General features: G+C 43.9%; 2 protein-coding genes across 5 annotated transcripts in view; one reads left to right on the forward strand and one right to left on the reverse strand.

The window, feature by feature from the left end:
• Nucleotides 1-2,131, forward strand: part of arid1b (AT-rich interactive domain 1B) — a 43,631-nt gene extending 41,500 nt beyond the window's left edge. For all 4 annotated transcript variants that reach the window (XM_080289462.1, XM_080289461.1, XM_080289463.1 and 1 more), the window contains one exon: nucleotides 94-2,131. In XM_080289462.1, coding sequence (XP_080145588.1) covers nucleotides 94-1,124 — 1,031 coding nt within the window. In that variant the 3' untranslated portion in view covers nucleotides 1,125-2,131. The remainder of the gene's footprint in view (nucleotides 1-93) is intronic.
• A 720-nt stretch (nucleotides 2,132-2,851) lies between these two features.
• tmem242 (transmembrane protein 242) lies at nucleotides 2,852-11,140 on the reverse strand. The gene is made up of 4 exons (XM_026142692.2): nucleotides 10,999-11,140; nucleotides 6,016-6,116; nucleotides 3,720-3,857; nucleotides 2,852-3,202 (listed from the first exon to the last, which is right to left on the reverse strand). Exons 1-4 carry the CDS (start codon nucleotides 11,072-11,074, stop codon nucleotides 3,095-3,097), a joined length of 423 nt encoding a protein of 140 aa, XP_025998477.1. The 5' UTR covers nucleotides 11,075-11,140; the 3' UTR covers nucleotides 2,852-3,094.
• Nucleotides 11,141-12,603: the final 1,463 nt, after the last annotated feature.

Genomic DNA, 12,603 nt, shown 5'->3' on the forward strand with positions numbered 1-12,603 from the left:
AATTCAATTAATTTTTAAAAATCTACAATTTGTTCCACCACTAGGTGTCTCTGTTGCCCCTTTAATCTCACTCTGCTCTCTTTGTCCGCTCAGAGGTCAGAGGTCAGGATTCACAAGCTCAGAGTCCCATCAGCCAGCTGGAGGATGAGCCTCGCTGCTGGGATGAGGCCCCGCTGTCCACCGCTGAGCCGTGGCAGGACGCGCTGGCCAAACGCTGCGTCTGCATCTCCAACATCGTGCGCGGCCTCTCCTTTGTGCCCGGGAACGACGCCATGCTATCACGGCATCCTGGGCTGGTGCTGATCCTGGGCCGGCTTGTGCTGCTGCACCACCGCCACCCCCGCAGGAAACGGACTCCGCCCACCTACCAGCGGGAGGAGGAGCAAGGTCTGGCATGCAGCCGGGACGAGTGGTGGTGGGACTGCCTGGCGGCGCTTAGGGAGAACACACTGGTGACGCTGGCCAACATCTCGGGCCAGCTGGATCTGTCGCTGTACCCAGAGAGCATCTGCCTGCCTATCCTGGACGGGCTACTGCACTGGATCGTGTGCCCATCTGCCGAGGCGCAGGACCCATTCTCCACGATGGGCGGCTTCTCGTCACTCACACCACAGAGACTCGTGTTGGAGTGTTTGTGCAAGCTGAGCATTAAGGACTGCAACGTGGACCTGCTGCTCGCCACGCCGCCCTTTATTCGCCAGCAGAAGCTCTTCTCCACACTGGTGCGTTTGGTGGGCGAAAGGAAGAGTCAGGTGTGCCGGGAGATGGCAGTGGCTGTGCTGTCCAACCTTGCGCAGGGCGACCCCACGGCGGCAAGGGCGGTTGCCCAACAAAAAGGCAGTGTGGGCACACTCATTGGCTTCCTGGAGGACTGTGTGGCCATGGCCCAGTACCAGCAGAACCCGCACAGCCTGCTGCACACTGCTGTGCCGCCAGAGCCGCCCAGCATCAACATGATGTGCCGCGCCGCCAAAGCATTGCTGGCCATGGCACGGGTAGAGGAGAACCGGACGGAGTTTGTTCTATATGAGAGCCGGCTGCTCGACATCTCACTGTCATCCGCACTCAACTCCTCTGTGGCGGCCATCATGTGTGAAGTACTGTTTAAAATCGGCCACTCATGACACAAACACCACCACGGAGCGTGCTCAGTAGCACTGTAAGCAGCTCCGCCCGTGTGACAAACTGGCTCCTATTATATTTTTATTTAAGAACAGAAAAGAAATGTTTTTACATACAAATGAATATATATAGAATCTATAAAGCTCCGACTCCATCTGCAAATGTTTGTTTGGAATTTTTAAGTAATTTTAATACAAAATATTTAATACTTGTATTTTTAATTTTCTAATTGTTTCGTCGGTTTCTTGTTTCGTTTGAACCAAAGTGTGACGGTGGCTCGGGTTCCGGCTCTCTTCAATGTTTTTTTTTAAACATTTGTGGTTGTTCCTTTCTGTTTGCAAGGCTGTTTGGGGGGGGTGGGGTTATTTAAATAGTGTTGTAGATAGGTCTTTTTTGTTTTTTCTCACGTGGTATGACAGAGGAAATACTGATGTTCAGTCACGTACTTTGTTCTGGTGCAATATGTTTGCTTGGGCGTTTTTTTTTTAATGTGAATTATTTGACCATCTGCCGTTTGACCATCAGTATTTTTGCCGAACCACAGCAGTATCAGCCAATGGGTTTTTAAGAACTTTGTTTTGTCCACCAATCAGATCCCTCCACCGTCATCCTCCTCCTGTAAATAGTTGATGTGCATTGAGCTCCAGAAGATGGCGTCCCGACTCTCTATGAATTTATAATCACAACTCTGAACATTCGAGTTTCTGTATTTAAGGACAAAAAAACTCATCTTCAGGATGTTTCATGGGGTCTGATCTGACAGGGTGTGTTTGATTTGAGAGACTGTATGTACAGGAGGTACGGGGGTCAGTTGGGGCAGGGCAGGCAGAACTGTACTTGTATCATGTTGCTGACATCAAAACAGTTATAAGAAATGTAAAGAGAGAGGAAAAAAAGAAAATCTCTACATCCAGAACGTCTCCTGTTTGATTTGACAGATGCTGTTTCTTCAGTATGAGATCTTTATATGTTCCACGACATGTTAAAGAATAAATGTACATGAACTCTGGTTGAGCACTGTGAGCGCAGCTCTGAGCTTGTTTACTTTGGCCTTAATTTGGTGCTGACTTTCATGTAGGACCTAAAAGAACCACATTACACCAGTACATCTGATAGATTTTAGTTTGTTGAACAAGGAGCCACAAAAGTTAGCTGTGGAGTTCCCCTTGGCTCTGTGCTGGGACCTCTACTTTTATTAGAAAAACAGATATCCATGGCTACGCAGACGTTATAAATTCATACAGCAGCTGAGAATGCAGCATGTACAAACTGTATACTGGAGTACCAGCATGACGAAGAAACAGATAACTTGGATGTGATGAAGCTGCTGCTGTCAGATACATGCTGTGTATGCTAAGCTAACCTTAGCGTGCTGATTGACGCTGTCAACATCCTGAGTACTTTGAATAGAAATTAGTTGAGGCATCAGAGCGATACATAAAGAAAAAGGTGCAAAGAGCACATTTCATTAGTGATTTCTGTTGTAAAAGAATAACTGCCTGCAGCTGCTCAATATTAACTGCATTTATCTTTTCCTTAAATATTTCAACTCCACTGAACGTTTTCTCAACCTCTTATTCCTGATTTTGATCCTTTCACACAGTATTTTCAGAAATGTTCTACCTTCTTTACATTCATCTCACAGCTTTGAACACTGCCAGCAGCAAAAAAAACACAAAGAAAGCAGCAACTCAGAATGAAATTATAGAATCACATTCAGAGAAAAATATCATTTCCATGGTCTTTACTAGAACTGCTTCCATCGGTGGGGAAAACTAATCAGAACTCAGTCTGTTCGTCTTACAGCTGATCCATTATCGACAAGCTGGAACCAAATTAGAACCAAACTGGGATCAAAGTGGTTCGTAGGTTCATTCGGCTCCTCCACTGCTTCCAGAAAAAAACAAAAAGCTGCCAAGTGTCTGAGAAACGCCGGCGTACACGTTCGATTTCACCCCACTGATGATTTGAGTCACTTCGACTTGAAGACTGCATCCCAGTCCAGAGGTTCAGATCCAGCTATGTCGCTCTTTGGGATGGACGGGAAGAAGGACTGCATCTTCTGTCTGAACTCTGGGAGCTGAAACATTATACCAACAAAAAAGAAAAAACAGATAAAGACAAGAATGAGAACTTTTCATATTCTTTCAGTAAATTGAATATTTGATAACATTAAAATGTGCAATTATTTTATTTTTCTAAATAATTTAATTTTACAACTTGATTTTTCTTTATTAAGAAAGTTTTAATTAGTTTAGTTTTACGAAGTCTAACTTTCTCATCTACATCAACTACTCTCTCTTTAGACCTTTTTTTTTACTTTAACAACTAAAATTCGTTCTCAGAATTTTAGTTCAACACTTTCTTCTGAAAATGTTTCAAACATTATGTCCAAATTGTAATTTTATTGGTAGGATTGTAGAAATTATTCATAAATAAATTGCCTTTATTTCACAAAATTTATTTTTCTTCCTCTCAGAGACTATAATCCTTAAAGAAAAGTTCAGGTAAAGAGGTGATAAAATCCTGACTGAATAAAGCTCATTATTTATGAAATAAACATAAAAGTCAGCACTGAGCCATTTGCAGGTACATACGCTGTGAACGCCGAGGACTTTCCACACGCTGAAGCCGAGCAGGCCTACTCCACACCAGGCGAACAGCGAGCCCCACCCCAGAGCTCTGAGGGCCAGAGATGCGCCGCTCTCCGGGACTGCCGCCGTCGCTGTGACGCCCTGAACAGGAAACAAGCAGGGAAAAAATCTGACATCAGGTTTTACAGCTGCATTTGGTCTTACGGGAATTCTCCAAAAGTTGATTCTGTTCATCTGGACGTAGCGTTTTCAGTGGGAGAAACGTTTCCCCGTTTCTTACGGGAATTATTTCTCCCAGAAGCTGTGAAATTACTTTTACAGCCAAAAACATGAGGGAATTCAACAAATAGCTGAAACGGACGTTAAAGTGTCAGCTGCATGTCCGGTTGGTGGAGCAGAGTGAGGTCATCCTCTCTGTCACATGATGGAGGAATCTGAACTGTGCTGAACCAAACTGGAACAATTCCAACAAACATGAACCCCTTCCAGCAGCTCACAGATAAATATCACAGAATCACAGAAATGTTTTTGCAGCATGTCCTGGACTGCGTCAGCTCTCGGTCTGTGCCGTCCCTCCACATCACTTCCTGCTGCATCCTGAAGCCCGGTTCGATCACATGTGGTCCGAGCGTGGCAATCTCTCTCGTTTTAACGCATCAGCTCCCGGTGCTCCCTCTCGCCGAGCTCATCCGCTTCACACCTCATGATGATCGCTTGGACGGCTCCAGCTCTAAAAGAAAAACATCTCTGTAGCTCCTCGAGGCTAACTGGCCTAGCAGTAGGAGTGGCAGCACGATCTCCTCGTTAAGCTTCTCTGGGGCCAAGAGTGCAATGTAAAGCAAAAAAAAAAACTATAGTAGATCTGTAAAACCTGTCTTTATAGAAAAATAAGTAACTTTCACCCTCAGAGTGAGCAAAAAAAATCCAAGAGCTGCTGCTGAAGGTCGCCAATCAGACAAACCTGAAGGGTTCTCGAAAACTAACTTCAGCTCTTCACTCAGGTGTTTTGGTGACTCATGGCTAACAGGTGCTTGAAGCTCTGAGTGACATCAGGTTAACTTCTTCATTGTGAAAATGACCCATACAATCGCCATGAACTGCAATAGTGTTACACCTTTATCTCGTTTTAATGGATGCTCCAGTGCTCGGGTTCTCCAATTCTTCAACAGTTTGGTGCTGGTGGCCATTATTTCCTCAGAAGGAAATCTGAGGAAAAAATAAAAGCTCATCTGTGCAAGATGTTCTCTACACACCTCCATCACCTCCCTGAAGGATTTACAACCTCCATGTTTGAGGACAGGAAGCACAGCTGACGTCTTTCCTTTTCAGCTGAAACGGAGTAAAAGCTGCACTTTAATGACCTCAACCCTCTAATCAGATTTTACATTTCCTAACTGAAGCTCAGCCTGAGGCTTCGATTCAGAGACGACCACAAAGACGAGTCTGTGACTGAAATAGATCCGTCTGTGCTTCCACGCCAAATTTATCTCACATGTGCGTCAGCATTAATCGGATCCCGCCAGTCGCCAATAACTCAAACAGCTGTGGCCGCCATGCGCCAGGACTTCACGGAAAGTCTATTTTCAGGTCGAGACGAGTCAGGAGGGAAGGCGGACGTCATCGCAGATGTGCGGACAGCCATCGATTGTCTTCAGGAGGCTGAGGCCATAAACAAGCTGCTGTTAGCATCGGTAGCTTCTCACGCAAGCACCGCTGAAACCTCCGAATGGATGGGAAAAGGACCGGAAGTAGTGTGTGCCATCCATCAGATCCTCAGTCCAGCTACATTTTCAAGTTAAAATATCCACAATTTTTAAGTTTCCAAAGACTGATGATTAGCCTCAGCTCAATAAAATTATAAATACTGCCGGCGCTGCCTCCAAGTAGACATACCTACGGCATTAATTTCAAAATCCTGCATCATCGTATCGCATTCACAACATTTTAGGGAAACTTGACGTCTGACCTTGAGGTCGATGTCGAGGTCACTGAGATTTGAAATTTAGTAGGTAACAATTTGAAGAATCTATGTCGCCTCGTTTTTCACAAACTTTGGTGTCCACGCCGCCCGCCCGCCGGGTGACAACGTTACTCCTTCTACCTTTTAACAAGTGAAAAATATGGAGATTCTCTGTGAGGTTCTGCAGTTAGAACGTTTTCCTGCTGTTTCTCAGAGGATTTATAGATGTTTATTAGTGATGACAATCTACAAATGTGTGCTTCATGAATGAGTTTCTGACTGAGTTATGATTCTGAGAGAGAAACAAACACCTGCACTGTGAGCTCAGGTTAAGTTTACCTTGTTGAACCACTCCGGGCTTTTCTTCTTGGCGAGCGCCAATGTGGAGCCGAATCCTGCGATCATCCCTGCGGACGCCACCGTAGTCAGAAATGCTGCACCTGCACACAGGAAGTGATCTCACTCAGGTGAGAAATCGCCACAAGTTCACAACCACTCCATTAAAGCAGACACAGGACATGCTTCTACATGTAGCTTCTCAAATGTAAACAGCAAAAAACCTTTAGGAGGAAGAGTTAGAGTGGCTAACAGGTGCCACTCTGAAGTTTCACCTTACAGTCTGAATCTTTTTGCACAGCTGCTGATGTACAGGGTGGGTCATTTATATGGATACATCGTAATAAAATGGGAATGGTTGGTGATATTAAAGTCCTGTTTGTGGCACATTAGTATATGTGAGGGGGCAAACTCCTCAAGATGGGTGGTGACCATGGTGGCCATTTGGAAGTCGGCCACCTTGGATACAACTTTTGTTTTTTTCAATAGGAAGAGGGCCATGTGACACATCAAACTTATTGGTAATGTCACAAGAAAAACAATGATGTGTTTGGTTTCAACGTAACTTTATTCTTTCATGAGTTATTTACAAGTTTCTGACCACTTATAAAATGTGTTCAATGTGCTGCCCATTGTGTTGGATTGTCAGTGCAACCCTCTTCTCCCACTCTTCACACACTGATAGCAACACCGCAGGAGAAATGCCAGCACAGCCATCCAGTATCCGTAGTTTCAGGTGCTGCACATCTCGTATCTTCACACCATAGACAATTGCCTTCAGATGACCCCAAAGATAAAAGTCTAAGGGGGTCAGATCGGGAGACCTTGGGGGCCCTTCAACTGGCCCACGATGACCAATCCACTTTCCAGGAAACTGTTCATCTAGGAATGCTCGGACCTGGCACCCATAATGTGGTGGTGCACCATCTTGCTGGAAAAACTCAGGGAACGTGCCAGCTTCAGTGCATAAAGAGGGAAAAACATCATCATGTAGCAATTTCAAATATCCAGTGGCCTTGAGGTTTCTATTGATGAAGAATGGACCCACTATTGTTGTACCCCATATACCACACCAAACCATCACTTTTGTTGTTCCAACAGTCTTGGAGGGATACATCCAATGTGGGTTAGTGTCAGACCAATAGTGGTGGTTTTGTTTGTTAACTTCACCATTCACATAAAAGTTTGCCTCATCACTGAACAAAATCTTCTGCGTGAACTGAGGGTCCGGTTCCAATTTTTGTTTTGCCCATTCTGCAAATTCTGTGCGCCGATCTGGGTCATCCTCGCTGAGATGCTGCAGTAGATGGAGTTTGTAAGGGTGCCATTTGTGAGTAGCTAATATCTGCCAAAGGGATTTTCGACTAATGCTACTCTCCAGTGACATGCGGCGAGTGCTACGCTGTGGGTTCTTGCTGAGTGAAGCTAACTGTAGCATGGGAGATGGGTGGTCTCGTAGGGTGTCTTGCATTGAAATCTGCTGCAATGACTCGGTTACTGCGTTCACCAGATATCAACACAATTTCGATCTGCTCCTCACGTGTTAACCTCTTCGACATGTCAATGGCTGTGAACAAAGAGAAACTTGTAAATAACTCATGAAAGAATAAAGTTACGTTGAAACCAAGCACACCATTGTTTTTCTTGTGACATTACCAATAAGTTTGATGTGTCACATGGCCCTCTTCCTATTGAAAAAACAAAAGTTGTATCCAAGATGGCCGACTTCTAAATGGCCACCATGGTCACCACCCATCTTGAGGAGTTTGCCCCCTCACATATACTAATGTGCCACAAACAGGACTTTAATATCACCAACCATTCCCATGTTATTACGGTGTATCCATATAAATGGCCCACCCTGTATTTCCGAAATCACAAGAACCTTAAATAGAACAGAGTTTGAATCGTGTTGGGTCTGTGTTTCCACAAACCCCGCTAATTCTAGACTTATTCATCATGAAGAAAACAAGACAGTCGATCGATCGATTATTTGCGCAAGGGAGGCCTCGTCTGTGTCCACCACGAAAATGACCCCCAGATCTGACCTCCTCCTGCTACCTTTTATTGAGAGACCGTTCACACAAAACACGTCAGAACAAAGCCACGCCCACATGGTCCTAAGACAAGGCATTTGTATGCATATGTGTGTGAACTTCTGTAAGAATGTGTGTGTGTGTGTGTGTGTGTGTGTGTGTGTGTGTGTGTGTGTGTGTGTGTGTGTGTGTGTGTGTCAGACCTCCTGCTGACCAAAGGGTCGTAAACCCAGGAAGCCTACATCAAAAGAAACAGATCTTTCAGATAGGATGTATCTACAATTAAACTTTCCCCAGCACAGAGTGGTTGGAGAGGTGGTCAGGATCAAAGGAATGGCTTTGATCCTACTGCTTGAACTAAGACTGTAAAAATTTAAGAAACACAATGGCAACATTCAACAATTAGACTTAATAAATCGAGTCTGGTGGAAACACAGAGGCTTAATGTGTAGACCTGAGATGTGAGATGACCGAGGTTCCATTTCAGTGTCAGTGTTCTGAACTGTAAAAAGGAGCTTTGGCAGGTTTACTTAAATAAATGAAAAATTTAAAATAACTGTCAAGGGAGCTTGCAAAGAAAAGCGTCTGGACTTCTTTAAGTTGCTTGAAGACGTTTCACCTCTCATCCGAGAAGCTTCTTCAGTTCTAAGGTCAAATGGTGGAGAGTCCCAGATATAAACCTAGTGGGAGTATCCCCCCACAGAGGGACAAAAGGACCCCCTGATGATCCTCTAATCGCCTGAGCCAAGGTGTGAAACTGGGTGTGGGTCCCAATCAGCCAGAGTTTCGGGTGTGTTCATTGTGAAACCTGGCCCCACCTTATCATGTCACCTATTGTAGCCAACCTTTACATGGAGGAAGTGGAAAGGAAGGCTCTTGGCTCTTTCAAAGGAAGAGTACCCAGCCACTGGTACAGATATGTGGACGACACCTGGGTCAAAATCAAGACACAAGAAATGGAATCCTTCACTGCGCACATTAACGCTGTGGATAAAAACATCAAGTTCACCAGGGAAGACACAAAGGACAACTGTTTGCCTTTCCTGGACTGCGCCGTGCACATTGAAGAGAACGGCAACCTCAACATCGAAGTTTACCAGAAGCCCACACACACGGACCAGTACCTCCTCTTTGACTCCCATCACCCTTTGGAACACAAACTTGGAGTAATTAGGACCCTACACCACTGGGCAGAACATGTTCCCTCTAAGCCTGAAGGAAAAAAGAAGGAACACACACATGTAAAGGAAGCACTCAAAACGTGCGGCTATCCTAAATGGGCGTTCTTAAAGTCAGCAAAGAGGCACAGAAAAGAAGACCAGACACCAGCGAGGGAGGATAAGAAGGACAGATGCAACAACATTGTCATCCCCTATGTAGCCGGTGTATCAGAGAAACTCAGGAGAGTTTTCTCCAAGCATGACATCCCGGTGCATTTCAGACCCAGCAACACGCTCAGACAAAAACTGGTTCACCCGAAAGACAAAACGCCAAAACACAGACTTAACAATGTGGTGTATGCTGTACAGTGCAGCGAGGAATGCTCAGACCTCTACATTGGAGAGACCCAACAGCCACTTCACAAGCGCATGGCACAACACAGAAGAGCCACCTCCACAGGAAGAGACTCAGCAGTCCATCTGCATCTTAAGGATAAAGGACACTCTTTCGAAGATGCCAATGTTCACATTTTGGACAGAGAGGACAGATGGTTTGAAAGAGGAGTGAAAGAAGCCATCTATGTCCACTGTGAGCGACCATCTTTGAACAGAGGCGGTGGTTTTACGACACCAACTCTCTGCCATTTATAATCCAGTTTTGAGATCCCTTCCCAGACGCCTTAACGCCCACTCACATCCTGGGCCATCTGATCTCAGGAATTCGCATGATAAGGTGGGGCCAGGTTTCACAATGAACACACCCGAAACTCTGGCTGATTGGGACCCACACCCAGTTTCACACCTTGGCTCAGGCGATTAGAGGATCATCAGGGGGTCCTTTTGTCCCTCTGTGGGGGGATACTCCCACTAGGTTTATATCTGGGACTCTCCACCATTTGACCTTAGAACTGAAGAAGCTTCTCGGCTGAGAGGTGAAACGTCTTCAAGTAACTTCTTTAAGTTACTTGAAGACGTTTCACCTCTCATCCGAGAAGCTTCTTCAGTCCAGACGCCCTTCTTTACAAGCTCCTTTGACTACGATGACCTGGATGACTGAGAACCTTCACAGACTTAAAATAACTGTTTGTTCCAAAGAAAATTCATTAAACAGCCTGAGTAAAATAACTTTATAACATTTCTCAAATGCTCCTTTATAAAGACAACCCTTAAAATGCAATAGTTCTGAACTGAGTCTGGCGTCGTCTAGAAAAAGATATTATTTGCAGGAACACACGAGTCCTCGATGCTGGCGTTCCTGAAAACTGATGTTTTTTGAATGAGGTCTGGTGGCTTGCTGTGAATTCAAAACAACGACAACAATCCCTATCACATTTGTTCTGTGCAGAACTCTCAAAGCAAGTTCTTTATTTCTACAATTTTTAATTACAAGTACTAAAACACCAAAACTCGTGATACCCGAAGTTACTTTTCGATTAGACATTAAAATAATTTGACTTGAATTTGAGAACAAGTGTCTGATCTGCTGAAAGGGACTGAAGACGAAAATAATTTAGTAACTACATCAGAAATAACCAATCAACTCGACTTTTTTGTTTAGCGGAACTGAGCAGAAAACATTTAAGCTTCAGGAAAAAATGCTTTATCTTGTGTTTCTATGCGGCGGAATCCTTTAACAGCGAATCAAATCTGAAAATGTCCGATTTTTCAGCGGAGTCTGGCGCAGCAGCTCGACATTGTCGTGGCCTCGAACAGAAAAACATACAGCAGAAACCTACGAACACCTCCTGCCAGCGTGGACAGCAGTCCGGTCAGGTGACCCCCTCAGGTACCTTTTAACACCTGCAGTTTGGCCTCTTCATCTCGTTCTGCTCCCGCGGTCACATCCAGGTCTTCCTCAGCTGTCATGTTGCTTCGGTCCGTTTCCGTAAAACGTCCGAGCAGAAACAAAGCAGCTAGGAACACAAGTGTGTTTATGTTAAAGGAGAACACAGAATAAACTTAAATGTACAAATAGTACAACAGCTTTATTTTATGATTTTTTAGTTTGTTTTTGTTTTTTTCACAGAGCAAAGAACCACAGAGACGGAATCCCGAACCAAAGATCGTCTATTTTTAAAAAAGATTCGATGTCGGGCTCATACAGGAAGTCTCACTCCCAAACATTTTAAAGGACACAAAAAGGAATCTGTAGTCCGGATATGATTCTGATACAGCGACCACAATCCTGAGACTGTGCAACACCTCTTCTGGATCTGTTCATACGCTAGAACATTTTGGAAAGACTTCAGTAGATTCATTGCTGGACATCTCTATAAAGACTTTACTGTGAAATGAGAAAATGTTGTATTTTGTTTCTTTTGAAGGCAAAAAAAGAAGATGTTTACTTTATAATAAACTTGTTAGTTATCTTAGCTAAATTTTATTTTCACAAATGCAAATACAGTAACAAAAAGCCTAATTTTAAACATTACTATAATGATGTTTTATGTTACATAAAATTGATTAGTGGATCACTTAACAAAAAGGCTATGAAAACTATTACTATTTGTAGTAATTACCAATTATTTGAATGTTTGTAATTCTTTGTATTACACCCCCTGGTATATGATAATTTTGTTCTGGTTGTACACATGTTCTGTATACTATTTCTTAATAAAGTTTAATATTTAAAAGAAAATGTGCACGTTAGCATATGCTACTTCCGGTGCGGAAACTCCTGTGGGGAGCTTTGTTTCCGGTGTCCTATTTGTGCCCTGTTTACGGTCCAAAACAAGTTAAGCAAATGAATGAATCAAGCGGCAATTTACATTTCTATAGATGTCTCGGGCATTTACCCAATATATCTGTAAATGATGTTCATCGACTTGTCGATATTTTCCCCCCGCGCCTCAGAGCAAAAGAGAAAAGGGATTCAAATGTTATATTTCTCAGCTGTCCCTCGTTTATCGCGGGTGTTATGTTCTAAAAATAACCAGCGATAGGTGAAATCAAGTAGCCAATTTTATTTTTTGTGGTGCAAAACGTTTCGTCCTTATCGTGAGCATACAGTACTGCACTTCAGAGTCACACTGCTAGCGATCGATGCAGCGATTCTGTACTGTACAGGAGAGACGTCACGGAGGAGATTGTCTGCAGCAATCGGGACGCAGGACACAATGTGATGTAAAAAAAAAAAGCATGCAAACTTGCACTGAAAATTCTGCGAAACAGTGAGGTGAAAGGTGAACCGCGTTATAGCGGGGGACCGCTGTAATTTTGAAGGTAAGTCACAAAATACCCTTTGTAAATACTAATGTATAGAAACCGTTACCAGCAATCATTCATTTTTTGTGTGGCTTTTTTCACGGTTTGTTAACATGCTGTGTAGGTGTGTACTTGACTAGCTGATCTCGACATAACGGGAAACATCTGGTTTGACTATTCTTCACCTGTAG

Source organism: Astatotilapia calliptera, chromosome 15 (assembly GCF_964374335.1).
Source record: "Astatotilapia calliptera chromosome 15, fAstCal68.1, whole genome shotgun sequence".
Taxonomy (NCBI): Eukaryota; Metazoa; Chordata; class Actinopteri; order Cichliformes; family Cichlidae; genus Astatotilapia; species Astatotilapia calliptera.

Bases quoted from the DNA above. Each gene is read 5' to 3' on its own strand.
- tmem242 (XM_026142692.2), bottom strand. From the start codon at position 11,074: ATGACAGCTGAGGAAGACCTGGATGTGACCGCGGGAGCAGAACGAGAT. The intron at 6,117-10,998 runs GTACCTGAGGGG...TCCTGTGTGCAG, and splicing joins CAAACTGCAGGTGTTAAAAG to GTGCAGCATTTCTGACTACG. The intron at 3,858-6,015 runs GTAAACTTAACC...TTTCCTGTTCAG, and splicing joins GCCCGGAGTGGTTCAACAAG to GGCGTCACAGCGACGGCGGC.